This window comes from Aedes aegypti, chromosome 2 (genome assembly GCF_002204515.2).
Source record: "Aedes aegypti strain LVP_AGWG chromosome 2, AaegL5.0 Primary Assembly, whole genome shotgun sequence".
In the NCBI taxonomy this organism is placed as follows: Eukaryota; Metazoa; Arthropoda; class Insecta; order Diptera; family Culicidae; genus Aedes; species Aedes aegypti.
The window spans coordinates 436,548,765-436,574,014 of NC_035108.1; the positions used below are offsets into that span (position 1 = coordinate 436,548,765).

A 25,250-nucleotide genomic window follows, 5' to 3' on the forward strand; every position below is an offset into this window, starting at 1 on the left:
GGGTGTATGAACTTCTTGAAAAATTCCTCAAAGATTATTACTGAAATAATCTTTGGAGATCTTCCATTTCTATAGTTCTCCTTAGGAAAATTCATGTTGCATTCTTGAGGTATCCTGAATAAAATTATTAGAGAAATTTCCTATGAAAATTTGCAGATAAATTCCATGGAAAACAATAAAAAAAATAAAAAAAAATCGATGAAATTCCTAGAGAAAATCATTATAAAACAAAATTGTCGTAATGTCAAGAGGAATTGTTGAAAAAAAAATCTTGGATCTTAGAAAAATGCCTGCTCTTATTCTATGAAGAATCAACGTCTTAAATCTTAGCTCTTTCTAGGTTTTGTTTTCCTGGTTCCTTCAATTTCCTATTTTTAAGGCACTCAGTCGCTACCAGCTTTGTTAAGACGAAAAGCATTCTAAGTCTTGTGGTAACGACTCGCACGAAAATGAGGGGGTTAGAAGCAATAAGGGGGGGTCAGGGACAAATACCTTGTTTAAAGAAAATCTATTTAAAAGTTTTTTCCGCAATTTTTCATTCTATACAAGTAGTATGGGAATCAGAAAAAAAACAGTCTTCTAAGAATCATGAAGTTTCTTTTTCTACTGAGTGAAAAAATCACCTGAAAATATCGTTAGAACGTTCAGAATCAAAATGTCACTTACACGCTTTGCGTTTGAGCCTCTAAAATATATATACCTAAAATTTCCAGTCCAGGGCCAAAATTTTTCTTTGCTACACTGTGCTATAAATATTTGTCAATGTTTGTCCTACCCATGGCTTCGAACGTGGACGCGCCTCTGTGTACACACTTAGTTTTGTCCTCTAATTTTGGGAAGATTTACACAGCCACATTGCAATGCTCTGAAGAACAGCCCATTTCGAAAACAATGGTGAATTTATTATGAGAAGAATAGCTTTAATATGTACAAAATTAGGATGTAGTAAAATCTCTTATTGGACGTCGGTAGCCAATTCCTTTATTCATTTTATAGGTGTCGGGCATTCAGATTAAGATCGTCTTAAAGATTTTGTTCCGTAAACGAGGGTAATGGAAGTTCACCCTGAGATAGTCGCTGCAAAAGTTGTTCTATGGAACCCGCCTAAAAACCAACCTAATAGACGACCGTTCCGCTATCGCACTTGTACACTTGTACATGTTAGAAAAATCGGCGGCCTCTGATTGACGCTACAGTAAGAACTTTTGTTGATTTGTGGGATCATTAATTTGAATTTCTGTGATAACCACAAAAAAAAAAATATTTTTTTGATTCAAGATAATGAAGAAATGATGGCAGAAAAGTGGTGGGTAAATCCATAAGAGATCTGTCTTTTTTAATACAAGAATATAAAAGAAAGGGAAAATTTTCGAGTAGAATTATAGCAGGAATCACTTTAGTGAATGCCTTCAAGATACCGTAATCCGGGGTATCATTGATCGGAATGACTCATCTCGTAAAAAGTTCGTATTGTCATTTATTGATGGAACATTTCCAAATCATGAATGGTGCTTTTCTTTCTTATTTTCATAAGCTAATGAAAGTGAAAATTTTTGCGTGAATTGCGTTAACCTTATGCGTAAATTTGTCAACTTTTCAAAACAATTAATTCAAGGGGTAATGATGACCCTACCGAACATTCATGTCTCACATAAGTGCTGCAAACGATATGAACAAGAAAAATGTGGTTCTTACTAAAATGGAATCGCTGAAAACGATTCCGTTGTCAAAACTTTCATAAGTATGCTCAATTAGGCAACATTAACGAATTACTGTTAAGAATTCAAAAAACAAAATACACACGAGCTATAGGTGGCAGTACTTGTTTTAAAAATATAAAATTTGCAACATTTGCAGTTTCGAACGAAATATTTAAGAAATATTCAAAAAAATGATCAATGATACCCCGGATTACGGTATATTGCTTTATGAAAAGCTGTTCTATATGGAAATATTAGTGACTAGCTTATCAAACAAAAACGTGAAAGAACAGCCTATTTAAAAAAGAAGGGCAAATTTCTGGTGAAATGTTTGCAGCTATGACGAGAATGATCACTGTAACAACGTGATGCTATGACACAACCTATATTCATAAGAAAGAAAAATATTTGTTCAAAAACAAAATTGAAATATGAACACCACCAACAAGTCCAAATACCGGTGATTACGCATTTGTTAAGCAATATCATATTGAGGGTTATGGATTCGAATTCCTTTCAGTCAATAAAAGGCTTATTTTATTAAAGCCCATTCACAAATTTCGTAACGCTGAAGGGAGCAAAAAAGTTTGTGGGTGGTTGTCCTCGAAATGTTACAGCCCATTCACAATATGTAGAATTTCCATACAAAAAATAGTACGAGGGGGTGAGTAGGTGTTAAAAATGGCAATTGTTGGCGAAATGAAATTTGTGAATGAACCCTTGAATTGCGAAGGTGCCCACTGAGCTGATAAACAGGCACTGTCTCAGAAAGAATGAGAAGAATATAGTTGCCATCAAGATATTTCGAAAGAATAAATATATGATGAACATTTTACCGACGAATTTTACGTGCCATTAATTACCAGCCTTCATTAGAGACGCATTTTTGCACGCAAAACAAGATACTGTACTGTATCTCATACTATTCGGGGTAATGGCTCATTCGGGGTAGTGGCGTTCGGGGTAATGACCCATTCGGGGTAGTGGCGTTCGGGGTAGTGGCGTTCGGGGTAATGGGATGGAGCCGAAATTTGTGTTCATTTTAATGATCCATATATGTGCATGAAAAAACGCTTAAATTTACAACATATTTTTTGCTGCGTATACCAGTAAATTTATACGGTTATTTCTGTTCTTGGTGAGTATTGAGTAATAATTTATTCGTGTTAGTATTAGCATTAGCATTAAGCAATTCGCACAAATTCGTAGGTGGTAAAGTCCTAGACTGTTGTTGTATGACGGCTGCCTTCTTCCTGTCCGTTACCAAAGTTAGAGATTTGGGACTAAGGCAGCGTCCATTTATTACGTAACGCTTAAATTGGAAATTTTTGACCTCCCCCCCCTCCGTAACGATTTTTGTATGAAAAATTTCAAATTTTTGTATGAGCCGTAACGCTTGAGCTTACTCCCCTAGGCGGCATCCACAAATTACGTAACGCTCGAGGGGGAGAGCGTTACGTAATTTGTGGATGCCGCCTAATCCCTGTAACATAGACAAGAATGACGCACTCCAACAGTCGAGGGCCGTCCTGGCCACGTCCTTGCGAACGCTGGGGAATGGGGAGGAATGGTTGAATGAACACCTACTTAAGAAAGATGCAGAGAACTCCACGACATCTCATAGGTGTTAGGGGAACTGGGTGTAAAATGCGCCATTGGGGTAAAACGCGCCACTCTTGTTTTGAACGAACGACGTGCTTTGAAATGCTGTTTTTCACCCGAGACAATGGAAAATGTATTAAAATGCTTATCTATATATTTTTTAAGTGTTTTCCTGGCCAAAAACGTGAAAAACTCGAAAAAACGTTTTTCGCTGTTTTTGTTGTAATTTTGTGCTAATTTCTAGGTCATTTTTCAGGTCGATAAACAACAAAACTTTTGAAACTCTCACCGAGAATCGACTTGTGCACTCCCATAGTTTGTATTCCATGCGAAATAAGTGTTGAATTTATCCTTAAAAAGCGTATTGAAGGACTTAAACTTTGATCAACTCGTGGGGTAACGAAAGTGTTTTTAAACGAAAGGCTTCAAAACAAGAATGTTCATAACAGTAAGCTTTTTCTTAACAAATCGTATAAACTTCAAATAATGTTTACCAAGATTGAATCAATCCTTTCAAGCACTAGAATAAAAATCAATCAATTCTTTCAAGAGTGATATATACCATATCATTTTTATATACTGTGACACCTCCATGAGTCGATATTGAATCGACTCATACACAGTTAAAAAATATTCCACGCTCCAATTATGTCCATTATATGTCTCAGAAATTTACACGTTTCGTTCGAACTGTGTAGAAATATCGAGTCATGAAACATCGACTCATGGAGGTTTAACTGTAACAAGTAAGTTGTGCGATGGGTTTTGTTTCAAACTAGATGGTCGATTCTTTTTTTAAAGAACTATCCGGGAAGTACGGAAAGCTCGGGAAATACGGGAATCCCGGGAAACAGACAATCATTTCCCGGGAATCACAGGAGATCTCATTTCCCGGGATAGAAAACGCTAATTGAATTCAAATTATGCCACAAACCCAAACTTAAACGAAACATAGAACTGCATAGCTACATTAGAATAAGGAGAATAGCTTTTTTTTTGTCACACACAGTCTGTTTGAAACCAGATGGCTATTTTTTCTTCGCTGTTTTGAAAATAGTTGATAATCGTTTTATGACAGAGTCTCACTGACTTATTGAAGTCGACTCTACTTGTACACGACACTGAAAATTGCCTTGCAGTTGACGTCAAAACACGAGTATTCTTCAAAAGATGAAAATTCTAGTTTGAACTGTATGAATCTAGTTCTTTAATTGACATTTCTTTTACTAATAGATGTTCAACTGAACAGCTTGATGTTTTAACTATGATTTCTTAGAAATATTTTATATTAATCTCAACAGATGCTATGTCCATACTAGTAAATCATAAAAACACATCTATATGTTCTTAAATTAGAATGCCAATCTCAGCTATGCAAATCTTGGTTAACTCTCAAAGCCCTGGAACAAACCTTTATATTCAATCGACTGGTGCTCAGAAACAAATAAGTTTAATGAAATTCGGTTTTCACTATGATCGATGGGATGAGTTATACTTCCTGCGAGTGGGGTTATGAAACCGGAAGTTCAGGTCTGGACATGTTTTTCAACCGGGAATAAGTGTTCCCTAGTTACATTTTTCATAACTTTAACAACGAAATGATTTTTGGCTGACATATCAGTTAAAATTCAGTTGCAGACCACTCGGCTGTGCGGATCATGGTAAAAATAAAATATAAATTGGTCGAGCTCAAATGATTGTGTATATCGGATTTTTTATGATTCTGCGCAGTATTTAAATCATATTTTTATCTCTTTTTAAAGTATTCGAATCCTTTGAGCGGAATCTCAACAGAGAAAAGTAAAATTATTTAAAATAAAAAGTAAAGTATTTTTTCGATTCGTATTGATTTTACATTTTTAACACATAAAAATTGTATAGATTAAGCTTTGATAGCACTAATTCCTAATCAGATCCGTCAAATTGGATAACCCTTGTAGTTTTTGAACGAAAATCTGATTTTTTCCGCTTAAATACATGTCAGCTACCAATTGCAATCGAAAATTTTCTGAATATATGTCTGAACACCGACCAATTATAAGAAGTACAGGTCGGACTCGATTATCCGGAGTATCGATTTTTTTTTCACTCCGGATAATCAAATCCTCCGGATAATCGAATCACTAAGAAAAAAATTGAAATTTTCGATAAAAGAACTTAAATTTTATATAATTTATATGATGCGGTGGCGTAGTCAGAATTTTTTTTCAAGAAACAGTAGGGGTCTTTACAAGAAAAAAAATTTTGACCAGCATACACAACAAAACACTTTTTCAAACCCCCCTTTGCTTAAATACGTTCTAAACTGTAAAACCATTCATATTGTATATTGCAATACCAAATTATCTCAGATTTATGCATAAAAATTGAAAAACAAGAACATCAAAGAACAAATTTCGGATAATCGAGTCTAAAATGCCGGATAATCGTATCCCGGATAATCGAGTTTCCGGATAATAGAGTCTCCGGATAATCGAGTCCGACCTGTATCTACAGAAACCAAAATTTTATAAGTCGCGCTTAGGATAGCCAAAATATAATGGATTGAATTAGGCGTTCCAACTGAGCTAGAAGTATCATCCAGGAAGTATTAAAAATATTGCCTTATGTCACTTATATGTTGCAATATGTAGAGAAATATCTTATCGAACACCACAATTGTATCATTTATTGAAGAGTTTGTACTTACCCAGCAGGTCCCATTCCCCATTCGTCACGAAACTACTAATATCCCCTCCCGCTTCGTCTTGCAGCTGTAAATCCAGCTGATGGCGTTACCGGAACCGAAGCACGATTTTCATGTCATCAAAAACATTATTCACCATACGATACGGTGGTTGAAGATGGGCGTTGAGGTAGAAGAGAAAAAGGACATTTGTTAGTAGCATCGAAGCTGCAAGTTTCATGCCTAGCTCAAATATACCGCACAAAACTGTGCTTTCTCATCAGGCATACACATAGGAAGAAGATGGCATTGACAGGAAACGAACAAAAGTTGGATGATGAACGCTTTAATGTATGGCGATCTAAATGCACTCAAACGCATCGACGATTAAGCGGTTAACGAAAGCACGGTGCTCCTCAAACCTTTATTACCAGAAAAATCACCATCAAATCTGTGCTCACCAGTCGATTTCTACAACTAAGCTGCATGTCTGGACAAAATTAAAAAAAAATCGTAGGTCTTGTTTTGTAGTTACACCTTTTTGTCCACTAATTCTAAAGTAATTTGATATTCACAGGATATTTCTTGTACCGGGTCCCAAAGTCAGTTTATAAAGGTGTTTTTGATCTTTGGGTGGATTTGTTTACAATAATCCATGCAAGAAGTTAAATTTACTCGTTCGTTAGTCTATTACACACATATATAATTCTGAAATTTACACCTAACTTAAATATAATTTTATTTTATACAAAACAATTTCTTGCATGGAATATTGCATACAAGCTCCATACTGAGACCAACCTTTAATTTAAAAACAAAATGGAAGAATGAAATGGAAATGGATGAAAATGGATGGATAGATGTAAATTACAGCTATTAGAAACTAATGTTTTTGACACCTACACCTTGAAAAGAAGTTAAGCAGAATTGGGTAAGGTCATGAGATCAACACTACAGTTGCCAAGCATAGCAAATCACAGTTATCGAAGCTAGTGAAACTTACGCCTATCGCTGCCGTAGGCAGAAGGCCTTGAAAGTAGCAGAACACTCGTTGCATCACCTAAAATTGGCTACCTGATGAGATTTACGCTTTTGAACTACTTTAGCGAGGAGAACCATGAGAGTTTCGTGAAGTTCAAACCTACTACCATCACCATTCTTGGCCCTAAAGCAATGTAAAATTAAGTTCGATCTTTCATTTTAAAAACCGACCAGATGTATACTTCAAACATTATTAGACTAACCTCAAATTAAATTATGATGGTATATTTCTCGTGATTATAATGGTAAATAAAAACCCTGTGAATATCACTGATTTGCTTAGCATCAATGGACCTTTGCCATCAAAAGGGCGTAACTTCAAAACGGGCCGTACGTTTTATTTTTTAATTTTTGTCCAGACATGGATATGCGCTATAGAAATTGACTGGTGAACATAGATTTTATTAAGATTATTTTCTTCAATAACGCTCTGGGAAGCACTGCGGATTGCTCAGAATGGTGTTTCGAACAATGTCAGACTAAATCATGCAAATTCTCGATGAATGGTGTTCGTTTGTACAGGAATGTGGTGATGCGTAAAAATCTAAACTTTGAGCGCACACAGAACTCAAAAAAAAATCAAACATGATGCGGCGGTTCTACGGTTCTAACAGCTACAATCTAACAATGCACTTGATGGGTGAAGAACATGATGATGGTGGTTGATGAAGAGGCGACTCCAACTCCTGGATAGGTCGTCGATCGCGGGTCCTCTCTCGGTTTTTTGCGTCCGGCTGCTTTCCCGTTCATCTTCCCGAGCTCACACAATCAAATACACTTGGGGATGTGGTGCAATCGAGATTTCTAGAGTGCGTTTTTTAGTTTTTAATCAACGGGATTTCAAAGGGTTGAAGGGGAAATTATCGTCATTTTTTACCTATTGCTATGACTGAGTGAGAGTTACACAGCTAAAAATAAATTGTAATATCACGTCATTTTCGATGCAAATCATTCGCGTTGTAAATATAGCTTAAAGTTACACTTCAAACGTTGTAATAAAATAGATGAAACGACGTAGTTTGACCAACTATGCCATTTCATACACATTATTACAACAAGTTTGAATGTAATATTATGCAATATTCACGTCGGCGAGTGATGTACATCTTATATGACGTAATATTACAATTTATTCTCTGTTGTGAGGCGGAATGGGCATGATATGAGACACTTCGACATCGGACATTCGATAGTTCGGGCAGCTATGATGGTTTGGTTCTCGCTCTTGCGACAGACTCCGAACCGCCGAAGCCTTTTTCGGAGCGCCCCTCGGCACGACTGACGCAATTTGTTTGGGTGTTTTTTTTTTAGTGCAAATACGTGCAGCGACCAGAAGCAAAACCGAAAAAGTCTTACGATCGTCGAGCGCCTTGTCTTGGGAGGTTGTGAGATATAGGGGTGTTGATTTCTCTTTTTTTAATGCGATTTGGTTTATCGAAAGGCAAATGAGAGTTGAACGGGATTTTTTGACGTTTAGTACGGGATAGAGGGGGGAGTTTTGGGTACGAAATGAAAAATGATGATTGTTGGAGCGACAGGAAAGCCGGTGGGAGTCGAAAGTATTTACAAAACTGAGGAAACTAATTGAAAAAAAAATCGAAACTAACGTAAAAAACAATTGCTTCTAAGTCACATCTTCCTAAAGCAAGAAACAGAGAGTGACAAACTAGAATGGACAGAATGACTGACAGTGAACCTGAACGATTAGATTTTCAATGATGTGTTCACAGAAACAGGATATATTGGTTATTTTATCCATGATAGGTACGAACAGTGTAAAAGAAGTATGTTAAATAAATTTCAAACTTAGAGAAACCTGTGCGACCTTTATTGCGGACAATTTTAAGAAAATCCTGAGAGGAGTCCAAAGATTGAAAGCAATCATGAGAGGAATCTGTAGAGAATCTTGGGTGGATTCTGAAGAGAATCCTGGAAAAAGGATTATGAAGAGAATCCCGACAAAATTCTGAAAAGATTCTGGAGAAAATCCTTAGAAAATTCTAAAGAGAATTCTGAGAGGATTATGAAGAAAATAAGTAGAAGTTTCTAAAAAGAATTCTGATGAGATTATGAGGAAAATCCTGAGATGATTCTTAAAAGAATCCTGAAAGGATTCTGATGAGAATCCAGATAGGATTAAAAAAAATCCAGAGAGGAATCCAAAGAGAATCATGAATGCATTTCAAAGAAAATTATGAAAGGACTCTGCAGAGAATCCTGGAAGGATTCTGAAAATAATCCTGAGAGGATTCTGAAGAAAATCGTGCGAGAATTCTAAAAAGATTGCGGAGAAGAATCTAAAGAGAATCCTAGGAAGATTTTAATGAGAATCCTATGAAGATTCCAAAGAGGATTTCGAGAGGATTCTGAAGCAAAATGATCCTGAGTGGATTCTGAAGAAAATCCTGAAAAAATCTCAAGCGAATCCTGAGACCATTCTGAGGAGAATCTTGAAAGGATTTTGAAGATAATCCTAAAAAAAACTCAAGAGAATTCTTAGAGGATCCTGAAGAGAATCTTGAGAGGGTTCTGGAGAAAATCCTTAGAGAAGTCTGAAAAGAATCCTGAGAAGGTTCTGGAGAGAATCCTACGAATTTTCTGATGAAAAATCCAGAGAGAATCCTAAGAGAATTCTGAAGAAAATCCTGTTTAAATTCAGATGAGAATCCTGAGAGTATTTTGAAGAGAATCATGATCATGATCATGATGATTATTTTGAAAATAATCCTTAGAAAATTCTTAAGAGAATCCTGAAAGGATTCTGAGTGCTTGGATTCTGAGTAGAATTATGAGAGGATTCTGAAAATAATACTTTGAGGATTCTGAGGAGAATCCTGAGAGGATTCCAAGGGGAAACCTGTGAGAACTTTTAGGAGAATCTTGAGAGGATTCTGGAGAGAATTTTGAATGGATTCTGAGCATAATCCCGAAAGAATACTGAACAGAAACCCGAAAAGATTTTGAGCAGAATCCCGAAGAAATTCTGATGGGATTCTGAGGAGAATCCTGAGAGGATTTGGAGGAGAATCCTGAGCGGATTCTGAGGAGCATCCTGAGGAGATTCTGAGGAGAATACTGAGAGGATTCTGAAGAAAATTTTGGAAGAATTCTGAGGAGAATACTGAGAGGATTCTAAGGAAAATACTGAGCGGATTCTGAGATGAATCCTGAGAGGATTATGAAGAGAACCATAAGAGGAGTCTGATGAAAATCCTGAGAGGATTCTGACGAGAATCTTAAGAGGATTCTGAGGAGAATACTGAGAGAATTTGGAAGAGAATCCTGAGAGGATTCTGAGGAGAAACTTGAATGGAATCTGAAGAGAATCCTGAGATGATTCTGACGAAAATCATGATAGAATTCTGATGAGAATTATGAGAGGAGTCTGAGGAGAATTCTGAGAGGATTCTGAAAAGAGAATCATTAGAGGAGTCTGATGAGAATCCTGAGAGGAATCTGATGAGAATCTTGAGAGGATTCTGAAGAGAATCATCAGAGGAGTCTGATGAAAATCCTGAGAGGATTCTGACGAGAATCTTAAGAGGATTCTGAGGAGAATACTGAGAGAATTTTGAAGAGCATCCTGAGAGGATTCTGAGGAGATTCTTGAATGGATTCTGAAGAGAATCCTGAGATGATTCTGACGAAAATCATGATAGAATTCTGATGAGAATTATGAGAGGAGTCTGAGGAGAATTCTGATAGGATTCTGAAGCGAGAATCATAAGAGGAGTCTGATGAGAAAGCTGAGAGGAATCTGATGAGAATCTAGAGAGGATTCTGAAGAGAACCATAAGAGGAGTCTGAAGAGAATCCTGAGAGGATTCTGATGAGAATCCTGAGAGGATTCTGAGGAAAATCTTGAGAGGATTCTGAAAAGAAAATCTTGAGAGAATTCCGAGAGAAATCCTGAGAGAATTCTGATAAAAATCCTGAGAGGATTCGAGGAGAATCTTGGAAAGATTCTGGCGAGAATCCTGAGATGATTCTGACGAAAATCCTGATAGGATTCTGATGAGAATCACGAGAAGATTCTGATGAGAATCCTGAGAGGATTATGAGGAGAATCCTGAGAGGATTCTGAAGAGAATCCAGAGATGATTCTGAAGAGAATCCTTAGAGGAGTCTCAAGAGAATCCTGGGAGGATTCTGATGAGAATCCTGAGAGGATTCTGAAGAAAATCTTGAGAGAATCTTAAGAGGATTCTGAGGAGAATACTGAGAGAATTTGGAAGAGAATCCTGAGAGGATTCTGAGGAGAAACTTGAATGGATTCTGAAGAGAATCCTGAGATGCTTCTGACGAAAATCATGATAGAATTCTGATGAGAATTATGAGAGGAGTCTGAGGATAATTCTGAGAGGATTCTGAAGAGAGAATCATTAGAGGAGTCTGATGAGAATCCTGAGAGAAATCTGATGAGAATCTTGAAAGGATTATGAAGAGAATCATAAGAGGAGTCTGATGAAAATACTGAGAGGATTCTGACGAGAATCTTAAGAGGATTTTGAAGAGAATACTGAGAGAATTTGGAAGAGAATCCTGAGAGGATTCTGAGGAGATTCTTGAATGGATTCTGAAGAGAATCCTGAGATGATTCTGACGAAAATCATGATAGAATTCTGATGAGAATTATGAGAGGAGTCTGAGGAGAATTATAAGAGGATTCTGAAGAGAGAATCATTAGAGGAGTCTGATGAGAATGCTGAGAGGAATCTGATAAGAATCTTGAGAGGATTCTGAAGAGAACCCTAAGAGGAGTCTAAAGAGAATCCTGAGAGGATTCTGATGAGAATCCTGAGAAGATTCTGAGGAAAATCTTGAGAGGATTCTGAAAAGAATATCTTGAGAGAATTCCGAGAAAAATCCTGAGAGAATTCTGATAAAAATCCTGAGAGGATTCGAGGAGAATCTTGGAAGGATTCTGGAGAGAATCCTGAGATGATTCTGACGAAAATCCTGATAGGATTCTGATGAGAATCACGAGAAGATTCTGATGAGAATCCTGAGAGGATTATGAGGAGAATCCTGAGAGGATTCTGAAGAGAATCCAGAGATGATTCTGAAGAGAATCCTCAGAGGAGTCTCAAGAGAATCCTGAGAGGAGTCTCAAGAGAATCCTGAGAGGATTCTGATGAGAATCCTGAGAGGATTCTAAGGAAAATCTTGTGAGGATTCTGAAGAGAGAATCTTGGGAGAATTCTGACGAGAATCCTGAGAGGGTTCTGATGAGAATCCTGAGAGGATTCTGATGAGAATCCTGAGAGAATTCTGAGGAGAATCTCAAAATGATTCTAAAGAGAATTCTGAGATGATTCTGACAAAAATCCTGAGAGGATTCTAATGAGAATCCTGAGAGGATTATGAAGAGAATCCTGAGAGGATTATGAAGAGAATCATACGAGGAGTCTGATGAGAATCCTGAGAAAAATCTGATGAGAATCTTGAGAGGATTCTGAAGAGAACCCTAAGAGGAGTCTGAAGAGAATCCTGAGAGGATTCTGATGAGAATCCTGAGAGAATTCTGAGGAAAATCTTGAGAGGATTCTGAAAAGAAAATCTTGAGAGAATTCCGAGAAAAATCCTGATAAAAACCTTGAGAGGATTCGAGGAGAATCTTGGAAGGATTCTGGAGAGAATCCTGAGATGAATCTGACGAAAATCCTGATAGGATTCTGATGAGAATCACGAGAAGAATCTGATGAGAATCCTGAGAGGATTATGAATAGAATCCTGAGAGGATTCTGAAGAGAATCCAGAGATTATTCTGAAGAGAATCCTCAGAGGAGTCTCAAGAGAATCCTCAGAGGAGTCTCAAGAGAATCCTGAGAGGATTCTGATGAGAATCCTGAGAGGATTCAGAGGAAAATCTTGAGAGATTCTGAAGAGAAAATCTTGGGAGAATTCTGAGGAGAATCCTGAGAGGGTTCTGATGAGAATCCTGAGAGGATTCTGATGAGAATCCTGAGAGGTTTCTGAGGAGAATCTCAAAATGATTCTAAAGAGAATTCTGAGATGATTCTGACAAAAATCCTGAGAGGATTCTAATGAGAATCCTGAGAGGATTATGAAGAGAATCCTGAGAGGATTATGAAGAGAATCATACGAGGAGTCTGATGAGAATCCTGAGAGGATTTTGATGAGAATCTTGAGAGGATTCTGAAGTGAATACTGAGAGGATTCTAAGGAGAATCCTGAGAGGATTCTTAAGAGAATCCTGAGCGGATTCTGTAGAGAATCCAGAGAGGATTCTGATGAGAATCCAGAGAGGATTCTGAAGAGGACTCTAAGAGTAGTCTGAAGAGAATCCTGAGAGGATTCTGATGAGAATCCTGAGAGTATTCTGAGGAAGATCTTGAGAGGATTCTGGAGAGAACCTGAAAAGAATTCTGAGTAGTATCCTGAGAGAATTCTGATAAGAATCTTGAGAGGATTCGAGGAGAATCTTGGAAGGATTCTGAAGAGAATCCTGAGATGATTCTGACGAAAATCCTAATAGAATTCTGATGAGAATCACGAGAGGATTCTGATGAGAATCCTGAGAGGATTCTGAAGAGATACATAAGAGGAGTCTGATGAGAATCTTGAGAGGAAACTGAGGAGAATCCTGAGAGAATTTTGAGGAGAATCCAGAGTAGATTCTGAAAAGGACCCTGATAGGAGTGTGAAGAGAATCCTGAGAAGATTCTGAGGAAAATCTTGAGAGGATTCTGGAGAGAGAAAATTGAGAGAATTCTAAGGAGAATCCAGAGAGGATTCTGAGAAGAATCTTGAATGGATACTGAAGAGAATCCTAAGATGGTTCTGACGAAAATCATGATAGGATTCTAATGAGAATCCTGAGAGAATTCTGATAAGAATACTGAGAGGATTCGAGGAGAATCTTTAAAGGATTCTGAAGAGAATCCTGAAATGATTCTGACGAAAATTCTGATAGGATTCTGCCAAGAATCATGAGATGATTATGAAGAGAATCATAAGAGGAGTCTGATTAGAATCCTGAGAGGAATCTGATGAGAATCTTGAGAGGATTCTGAGGTGAATCTTGAAAGGATTCTGTGGAGAATCCTGAGAGAAGTCTGAAGAGAATCCAGAGATAATTCTGAGGAGGACCCTGAGAGGAATCTGAATAGAATCCTGTGAGGGTTCTGATGAGAATCTTGAGAGGGTTCTGAGGAAAATTCTGAGAGAATTTTGAAGAGAATCCTGAGAGGATTTTGAGAAGAATCTTGAATGGATTCTGAAGAGAATCCTGAAATGGTTGTGACGAAAATCATGATAGGATCCTGCTAAGAATCATGAGAGGATTCTAAAGAGAATCTTGAGAGGATTATGAAGAGAATCTTAAGAAGAGTCTGATTAGAATCCTGAGAGGAATCTGATGAGAATCTTGAGAGGATTCTGAGGTGAATCTTGAAAGGATTCTGTGGAGAATCCTGAGAGGAGTCTGAAGTGAATCCAGAGATAATTCTGAGGAGGACCCCGAGAGGAATCTGAATAGAATCCTGTGAGGGTTCTGATGAGAATCTTGAGAGGGTTCAGAGGAAAATTCTGAGAGAATTTTGAAGAGAATCCTGAGAGGATTCTGAGTATAATCTTCAATGGATTCTGAAGAGAATCCTGAAATGGTTCTGACGAAAATCATGATAGGATTCTGATGAGAATCCTGAGAGTATTCTGAGGAAGATCTTGAGAGGATTCTGAAGGAGAACGATTTTGAAGAGAATCATACGAGGAGTCTGAAGAGAGTCTTGAGAGGATTCTGAAGAGAGGATTCTGAATAGAGGATTCTGATGAGAAGTCTGAGAGAGTTCTGATGAGAATTCTGAAAGGGTCCTGATGATAATTCTGAAAATTCAACTATTTGTCTGAAAAAAAGATCAGAAAACTTCCAAGGAATAGTTTATAACCCTTTTTATGATAATTTCATCAAGTTTCTCTATAGGAGTACAGCAAATAGCTCATCAGAAATTTCAAGATAATAAAAAACCTTGTTTTTCATATATCATATCATCATATACCATATATTTCACATGAAGTAGAACAAATTACTTTGGAAAATTTCAAGAAACTTCCCGGAAATCTGTCAGAAACCTTCCTGGAGGTAATTTAACAAACTTCACATAGCAAGTGGACAAATTTCAAAACAAAGTGAAGCAAACTCAAGAAGAAGGTTGAGTAATCATCGAAAGAAAGTTGAGTAAATTTGCTGAAGCATGATTAGAAAACTTGCTGATTAATGCTCAGTGGACACCTCCTCATAATCCTCGGGATGAAAAGACAAAACTTTCTGGGAAAAGTTTAACCAATTCCAAAATGAATACTAGTCAACTTCTGGGGACTTAAGCAAAAACACACTACAACTTTATCAAAAAACTTTCATGCTAAATTCTAAAGCGAAGTGGAAAAATTTTGCGATGAAAAATATTAACCTTTTTCACGGTAAATTTACTCTCAAGATCCTGATGAGCTAGAAGGTTGATGTCTTCAAAAAAGTTGTTGAACAGACTAAGAGTTATCTGGCAAAAGTAAAACTATTTGATAATTTATCCGCTAGGATGTGCTAGTAACACATTTTTTTCGATCTTCCATATCTCAAGATCCTGATGAGCTAGGAGGTTGGTGTCTTCGGCAATGTTGTTCAGCAGACTAAGAGCTATCCTATCAAACCTAATTGGAAATTTCTCCGCTAGGTATCGCTAGTGACAAATTATCTTCAAGCTTCTAAATCTTAAGATTCTGATGAGCTACCAACCTTGTCTTTGGCTAAGTTGTTTAGTAGACCAAGAGCTGTCTGATGATTGAGAAATTATTCGCTAGGTTACGCTAGTAACTTTTTTTTTTTCAATCTTCTATATCACGAGATATTGATAAACTTGAAGGTTGGTGTTTTCGGCAAAGTTGTTCAGCAGATTAAGAATTTTTGAACAGTTGAAAATCTTATTGAAAATTCATATCCTAGGAGGGGCTAATAACCATTTTTTCGAACTTTCTGTATCTTGAGATATTGATAAGCTAGAAGGAAGGTGTCTTCTGTAAATTTGTTCAACAGATCAAGGGCTATTCGGCAGTTAAACATCCGATTGAAAATTCATCCGCTAGGTATTGCTAACAATAAATGTCCAATCTGCTATATATTGAGATCTTGAAGAGCTAGAAGGCAGGCGATGAAAAATGTGAATGGGATCTCATCTGATGCTTGGAGGCGCTAGTAACAATATTTCTTCAATTTTCTCTATATTGAGAAAGCTTATATGTTCGGCGAAGTTTTTCGATTTTGGCAACACGGAAATACATGTACAAAAAATAGATTACGGGAAAGTCAACAATTTTGGTTATATCAATATTTCTGTGTGCCGTTTTGAGGCTTAACATGTTCAAAAAAGGTTAATTTAATTCGTGGTCATCATCACGGTGATAGAACCGTTCTATTTTGGCACGGTTCGATTAGGGTACCATGAAGATTTTCGACATGTTGCCAACATCGAACAGGCACTGGCGGTGAAAAATCTGATAAAAATTTCATTGAAGTAAAGCCGTTGGTCTAGAGATGAGCTAGCTCATAGCTAAAAATGTCGTTAATAGAGATAATAAGCCTTACTTTATTTGAGTGAGAAAAATGGCAAATATAACGAATTGATGACCCAACTCATGTATTGTGGCTGTTGAATTGCGTTCAACTCAAGCGTGAAAAATCTCGAGCATAAGATATAAGAAATTAAAATTTTTGCAACGATGTGAACAAGCCGAAGACAAACTGGACACACCTAGCCTTGATCTGCTGAATAACTTTGCCGAATACTAGTTTATCAGTATCTCGGGATGCATTTGAATGAAGATAATTTGTTGTTAACGTCACCTATCGGATAAATTCCCAATAAGATATAATGCTGACAGATATTGAAGAAAATTGGTCACTTGCGCCATCTAGCGGAGAAATTACCTATTAGGTGTGTTACTTCCAGAAAGCTCTTGGTCTGCTGAACAAAGTTACCGAAGACATCAACCATCTAACTCATTTGGGTCTTGAGATATAGAAGATTGAAGAAAATTTATTACTAACGCCACCTAGCGGAGAAATTCTCAACTAGTTTTGCTATTGCCAGGTAGCCCTTGGTCTGCTGAACAAATTTCCCAAAGACACCAACCTTCAGGCTCATCAGGATGCTGGGATATAACAGATTAAAGAAAATTTGTTACTAGCGTCAGCTAGCGGAGAAATTTTCAACTAGTTTTTCTAATGCCATATAGCGCATGAACTGTTGAACAACTTTGCCGAAGACATCAACCTTCTAGCTCATCAGGATCTTGAGACATAGAAGATTGATGATAATTTGTTACTAGCGCCACCTAGCTGAGAAATTCCCAAATAGCTTTGTTACTGACGGATAGCTCTTGGTCTGATGAGCAACTTTGCTGAAGACACCAACCTCCTAGCTCATCTGGGTTTTGAAATATCCGTTGAATGGACGATGTCGCCCAAAACAAGTCGGAATAACTCCGGAACCACTTGGACCATATTCCCAAGTTTACTGGACTATAAACTAGAAGAGTTTTTCGGGAAGTTTTGAAAATTTCGACAAAATCATCGTTATGACCATTTTATTGTGTTTTAGCATGTTAAAAAATATGTTGACTGGATAAAGGTTAATTAAGAGGAGACATTTTGGAAGCTTGCCAAAAAAAATTTGGGCAGAATACCTGATTTACGTTTAGCTAACAATAATTTCTCACAAGAGAAGATAGTATTTTAATGAAAGCTTCTGTATCTTTTGCAAAAAGTCTACATGCGAAATGTCATTATGTTAAACGTCTCGAGCTAGTAGGAATGCTCATGTTTCAAAGGAAATTAAAGCCATCATATAGACTCTTTCTTTATGAATCACTTTGAAAAATTCAGGTAAATATTCATTGGTTTGTGACGTGCTTAATTTTCAATTAATATTTGTTAACATTGCTTGAAATTTCGTATATTTTCAATTCGATAAAAATAATAAATGATTTGAGTCCAAAAAGTTTTCCGTTAACCGAATACAGTCATCTCTCCCTTACTCGATATTGAAGGGACCATCGAGTTAGGGAGGTATCGAGTTACAGAACACAAATCCAGTGTAACTGCGATCCAAGGGACCATCGAGTTAGCCATGAAAACCAACTTTTACTATGGTTCTCTAACTCGATATCGAGATACGGAATATCGAGTAAGGGAGAGTTAACTGTATTAATATATATGGAAATTTGAGAATTTGCAATCAAATGCGATATTAGATTGTCTAAAATTTTCCTGTTTCACCAACATGGCTAAGAGCTAACCAATCTATCCCACATGAAAGCCCACTAAGCTTCTAAACACACTATGATGCCAATTAGCAACAGAAACGGTTCTAGGTTCACATATGTACAGGAAACGAAATGGCACAAAGCGCACTCTCCTCTAAGAGGTCAATCAAAGCAGTTATGCAGCTAGCTTGCTTCTCTAAACGATCGTCAGAATACTGCGGTTTCAGCACTTCCTAGTGAAGTCTCAAACATGTTAGTGGAAATCATAAACATCATTCTTTATCCAAAAAGTAAAAAAAAATCGCTATCGAACAGAAGCTATCAAAGGAAAGAAACCAACCGAAACAAAGTACAGAGTACACTACCGAAAACATTGTGATGAAATGAGCAAAAACAAGAAACCAGGAAAGAGAAGAAACTTTCTCGTTTGGGTTTATTTAGTCTCTTTGGTTATATTTAATGATCTTTTTTTTTTTGGATTGCTGTGTTCAAAGTTCTCAAATTTACCTGGAAACCATCATATGTCCAACTACCAAACTTCATTTCACATCTTTGATCATCAAATGGAAACCACGTTATATCTATTTTACATGTTGATTTGAAGATTCCTGGTGGCACATATAAACAAGAACCATTATTACGCACGACTACGTTTGTCGGATATGTGCCATCAAAGCCTTCATCAGCACTAAAATATAAATATACGGTAATGATGAATTTTCCAACTGCTGTCCACTTTCATTTTTGAGGGTTTGGTTAGCTATAACTATAATATAGTGAATAGAAGGTGTGTTTAGATCTGTCTAGATTAAGGTTAGATTAGTATTTCCTTATTTTCTTTGTTGGTTAATTGTAGTTTTTTTTTTTTTGCATTTGGCGTATGTAAAGGAACAGTCCTAGTTGGTGGTTATTATATCATTCTCATGGGCACGAAAACAGAAGGATTTCGTTTGTTATTTTTCTAGGGTTTTCAGTAGTCGAATTTTTTGGGATGTAGACGTTTAGATGCGTGTGGTGTGAATTTTACCAGATGCGTTTGGTTAAAATCAAGTCGAGTTATTGAAAAATATAGGTTTCTGTTATAGATATAAAAAAATCAGGAAATTTTCTAAATGAAACAGGCTGATGAATGGATGTTTTATATGCCTAGAAATTGTCCAGGAAAAATCTAAGTGATATCAAATTGATAGAATGAGAAGTGGTTACTAGTTAAAAATGCACAGGCAATATGTTGTAAGTTTCTGAAGGTATTATTGCTTTGAAATAAAACCGTTAAATCAAACACTAAATGAAAAAAAACATCTGTGCAACATTTGTAATACCTCAGAAATTATTATTTTGACAGATAAAAAAATAGAATGCAGAAATTTGAATGTGCACGTTTCTGAAGAGATCCCATTATATATTGGAAACTTCTGAAGGGCTAAGGAAAGCTAAAAAATTATGGAAAATTGGAAAAAAAAAATCAACCGAAGAGTTTGAACAGACCATCCCGCTTCAGGAAAAATCCGACATTCCCTACGTTTCCGAACGTATCCCTCAGAAAAAATCCGACTACGGTGTATGACTGAATAAACGTGTGATTGACTTTTGTGTGCATATTCTAGTAGAGATCAAGACAAAGACAGTGAGAGAGATATAGACAGAGAGTGTGTGTTTTTTTGGCGTTTTTGGTTCTACTACAAGAGTGGTGGCGGCAAGGCACAAGTACTGAGGATTGATTCTCTCTAATGCAAGTAGTTACTGGTTACTGGTCATCGAGATTTGAGATTTCAGTTCAACCGCAAGGAAACTCGCTCGCCGTCGCCCTTTTCGGTCGTTCCGGTCAACGGTGGGATGCTTAAGGCTCGCGAAATTCGCCCGGCCAGACAGCCGGAAATTTACGGTGCCCAAGAGGAGGGTGCTGCATATGGAAGGTGGTTGATGTTCTGTTTGGCGCGCGTGACGAAGTCTTTCGGCACGGTGTGCCTGAAACCGCATTTAATGAGAAAAATGTCCCCCAATTTGGCACCTACCATTCGTAAGACATTGCATTCGGACATTGATGTGAATTTAAACATATTTTAACGAGGGAAATTAAGGTTGTCACAATTTCAAGGTTTTAAGCTATTAAGAAGAGATATTCATATGTTTTGATGTATGTATTCCCTAACTAGGCATCATTTTCAGTTGATCAAGCCAAAAATTATATAACCATCATGAGAGGATTCTGGAGAGAAGTCTGAGAGGATTTAAAAGAGAATCCTGAGAGGTTTCTAATGAGAATCCTGAAAGGATTCTGATGAGAATTCTAAAAGGATTCTGATGAGAAACCTTAAAGAATTCTGATGAAAATCCTCATAAAATTCTGACAAGAATCCTGACACGATTCTGAAGAAAATCTTGAAAGGATTCTGGAAAGAATCCTGAGAGGTTTCAGGAGCGAACCTTGAGTGGATTATGGAGAGAATCCCGAGAGGATTCTGGAGAGTGTCCTGATAAGATTCTGGAGAGAATCCTGCGAAGATTTTGGAGAAAATCCTGTGTGGATTCTGGAGAGAATCCTGTGAGGATTCTGGAGAGAATACTGAGAGGATTCTGTAGAGAATCCTGAGGAGATTCTGGAGAGAATACTCAGAGGAATCTGGAAAGAATCCTGAGAGGACTCTGGGGAGAATCCTGAGAAGATTCTGGAGAGAATCCTGAGAGGACTCTGGAGAGAATCCTGAGAGGACTCTGGAGAGAATCCTGAGAGGACTCTGGAGAGAATCCTGAGAGGATTCTGGAGAGAATCCTGAGAGGATTCTGGGTGGAATCCTGAGAGGATTCTGTGGAGAATCCTGAGAGAGTTCTGGAGAGAATCCTGAGAAAGTTCTGGGGAGAATCCTGAGAGGATTCTAGGTGGAATCCTAAGAGGATTCTGGGGAGAATTCTGAGAGGTATCTGGAGAGAATCCTGAGAGAGTTCTGGAGAAAATCCTGGGAGGACTCTGGGAAGAATCCTGAGACGATTCTGGAAAGAATCCTGAGAAGATTCTTGAGAAAATCCAAAGAGGATTCTTGAGAAAACCCTGAGAGGAACCTTGAGAGAATCCTAAAAGTTTTCTGGAGAGAATCCTGAAAGGTTTCTGGAGAGAATCCTGAGAGGATTCTGAAGAGAATCCTGAGAGGATTCTGGAGAGAATCCTGAGAGGATTCTGAAGAGAATCCTGAGAGGATTCTGGAGAGAATCCTGAGAGAATTCTGGAGAGAATCCTGGGAGGATTCTGGAGAGAATCCTGAGGAGATTCTGAAGAGAATCCTGAGAGGATTCTGGAGAGAATCCTGAGAAGATTCTTGAGAAAATCCAAAGAGGATTCTTGAGAAAACCCTGAGAGGAACCTTGAGAGAATCCTAAAAGTTTTCTGGAGAGAATCCTGAGAGGTTTCTGGAGAGAATCCTGAGAGGATTCTGAAGAGAATCCTGAGAGGATTCTGGAGAGAATCCTGAGAGGATTCTGGAGAGAATCCTGAGAGGATTCTGGAGAGAATCCTGAGAGGATTCTGAAGAGAATCCTGAGAGGATTCTGGAGAGAATTCTGAGAGAATTCTGGAGAGAATCCTGAGAGGACTCTGGAGAGAATCCTGAGAGGATTCTGGAGAGAATCCTGAGAGGACTCTGGAGAGAATCCTGAGAGGATTCTGGAGAGAATCCTGAGAGGATTCTGTGGAGAATCCTGAGAGGATTCTGGAGAGAATCCTGAGAGGATTCTGGAGGGAATCCTGAGAGGATTCTTGAAAGAATCCTGAGAAAATTCTGCAAAAAAATCCTTAGAGGATTCTGGTGAGGATCCTTTAGTGAATCTTGAGAAGATTCTGAATAGAATTCTGAGAGGATTCTGGAAATAATCCTGAGAGGATTTTGGAGAGAATCCTGAAAGGATTCTGGAGAGAATACTGAGAGCATTCTGGGGAGAATCCTGAGAGGATTCTGAAGTAAATCCCGAGAGGATTCTGAAGAGAATCCTCAGAGGATTCTGGAGAGGATCGTGAAAGGATTCTTCCGATAAGCCTGAGAGAAATCTAGAGAGAATAATGAGATGATTCTGGAGAGAATCCTTAGAGGAATCTGGAGAGAATCCTAAAAGATTATGGAGAGAACCCTGAGAGGATTCTGGGGAGAATCCTGACAAGATCCTGGAGAGAATGATGAGAGGATTCTGAATAGAATCCTGAGAGGAGTTTGGAGAAAATCCTGAGAGGGTTCTGGAGAGAATTTTGAGAGGAATCTGAAGAGAATCCTGAGAGGATTCTGAAGGGAACCCTGAGAGGATTTCGAAGAATATCCTGAAAGGATTTTCAAGAGAACTATGTGAGAATTCTGAAGAAAAATCCTGAGAGGATTTTGAAGAGAAATCCGAGGTGATACTGTTGAGAATCCTGAGAGGGCTTTGATAAGAATCTCTAGACTTTTCTGACACGAATCCTTATAATAATTACTGAAGAGAATCCTGAAAAGATTCTGATGAGTAACTTGAGAGGATTCTAATAAGAATCTTGAATGGAAACTGATGAGAACCCTGAGAGCTTTGTGAAGAGAATTCTGAAGAAAATTCTGGGAAGGTGCAGAAGAGAATCCTGAGAGGATTGTGGTTATTGATTAAGGAAATGCTTAAGTACTACAGATTTTGAATGCCGATAAGCAATCCTATGGTAATTTTTATTTGAAGCTTGTGTGCATCAATTCAACAAAGACATGTGATTCAGCTCTGAATCAAACTTCATGGAATTAACAATAAGTGAACAAAACACTGATACTCTCGATTCTGGCGATGAAATTAATTAAAATTCACAGAGAAAATGCTTGAATATCACATCTTTTGCAACCTGTGTTACTTGGATCTTTTGAATGCTGGATGTGGGATATTTCTAAGCATATGAATATTTATTCAAAAAAGTCCAAATTCTTCAAATTGTGATGCTTCCCACTTTTATATTCACTAAAAAAATGCTCAAATATTTTTCGAATAGTGCGTGCTTTTGTTTTAAGTTAATAACGCTTCCAGGCACACCGTTACCGTCGAAATGTCTGTGACAATGGAATGAGGGATTCTCGGATCAAACCGGAAATAGAAAAGCAGGAATCACAGTGGGGATGTCCTTTTCCTCAAAAACAGCAAGCAAAGGGATCTCGAGCAAGCATCTGTGGGTGCCCAGTGTGAGTGTTGCGGTGCATCGAATGTGGCTAACGGTGAACTTCGAAAGGGCTCTCGGACCGCGCGGTTCGCAAAAAAAGCATCCCACTGTCCACCGGGCCTTGCTGGCTGGAGAGAAGATACTCAGAGCAGGTCCAGTTTTTTTTTTTTTTTTTGCTCCAAGGCTACCTCTCCATTTGTACACATCTGTTGATCTGGCGCGCAACAAGCGAGTTTCCTTGCGGAATTGGGGGGTTTTGGCATAACTCCAATGTTTGACGGGCACACACAGGTTCAACTGGTGGTGCGTTTTTCGGCCGTGGAGTTTTCGCCGGAAGCCAACGGTCCGAACGGAGCAGAGCGGAGATGGGCCGGATGGGGTTGCCAGTTGTATATATTTAGCTGAATTTTGCGGTTTTTCTTGAATATTTTCTGAACAAGATTCTGTGTATAGGTTAATTTAAACCAAGTATACAGAAAAAAGTACAAACATGTAATCGACTATCACCGATATGAATCAAATTTTTGACAAATGGTCATTAACTTTAAAAATGGAAAAAGTAAAATTATCATGCCTATCGTACCATCCCTCGACCCAAGGCGTTTGATGCATCTAGAAATAAATATGCTTGTTAGGTACAGTGCAGCCAAATATCCTTATTTTCAATTACTAAACTGCCCATACTCGCATAACAGTCCCATTTATATAGGGAATCCCATACAATATGGGACTGTTATGCGAGTATGAGCAGTAAACTTTATATCAATTTTTCGTCGAATGAGTTTATTTTGATTTCAAAAGTTTGGATTCCGTCGTATTAATCAAACATTTTACAGTCGAAAACACTCCGATGTGATTTGATCTAATGTTGAGAAATTGTGTTTTTAAGTTAAAAAATCCGGTTTTTGCTTATAAAGTTCCAAGCAATCTTGGATTCAGACAGAATTTTATTCCTCAATACAAAATCAAGATATTCTGGGCTGATGAAGAACTAAACAAAAAATTGATAATGAAAAATCACAAACAGTGTTCCCAGATTATGTTTCTGCAGTTAAATCGTTAAAAATAATATCGAGCTAGAAAAAAATCTAATAGCTCTTGGGATTTCAAAGTATTATTGAATGTATGAAGTTAAGTTTTAAATTACAGTGTTGCCAAGTAAGCAAAATATTTCACGAAAATCAAAATTATATCATAACTTGAATATATAATACAACAATTAAACATTTCTAAAGATTGGCTCAGAACATCTTGGGTAGATAAGTGTTATCGATTGTAAAATGTCTGATAAACTTGAGGTCTAATAGCTTAGAAGATACAAGTTAAAGAGTATAAGTCGAATCATGGAGGGTTGCCCCATAGGCAGATGGTTGGTAGGATTGGCATTCAATTTTGGCTTTTTGCATGCTTCAAGTTGATGAACAATTCATATTGATATTGTGCAATCACATGAGCTGTAGACACCTGGTATGGAATGATCCATATTCAGATAACAGATTTTTTGGAAAATACAGACTCACAATGAAAAAGTCTGTCAAAATTATACAAATGTAAAGTAATTGCACAAATTTTCGAGCTACAATAATTCTGTGCTATTTTTCGGATTATCATACAAAGTAAGCCAAAATCGTATGAATGGGTCGAAACTTATCAAAGGGTCGAAAAGTAATGCTTTTTCATGCAAACAATTTTTTTTTTAGAAAATTTCCTTGAGGTACGAGTACAACTCAGCTGACAATTTCAACAATTTCAATTTTAAGAGATACATATTCAAAATACAGATATTTTGTTCCAAAATACAATACTACAG

At 37.4% G+C, this 25,250-nt stretch overlaps 1 protein-coding gene across 2 annotated transcripts in view; it reads right to left on the reverse strand.

Annotated features, from left to right (window-relative positions):
• Window positions 1–25,250, reverse strand: part of LOC5567018 (neuronal acetylcholine receptor subunit alpha-7) — a 414,734-nt gene that overhangs the window by 81,959 nt on the left and 307,525 nt on the right. For both annotated transcript variants that reach the window (XM_021847824.1, XM_001651358.2), the window contains exons 6-7: window positions 18,796–18,976; window positions 5,992–6,067 (exon numbers count right to left, since the gene is read on the reverse strand). In XM_021847824.1, coding sequence (XP_021703516.1) covers window positions 5,992–6,067; window positions 18,796–18,976 — 257 coding nt within the window. The remainder of the gene's footprint in view (window positions 1–5,991; window positions 6,068–18,795; window positions 18,977–25,250) is intronic.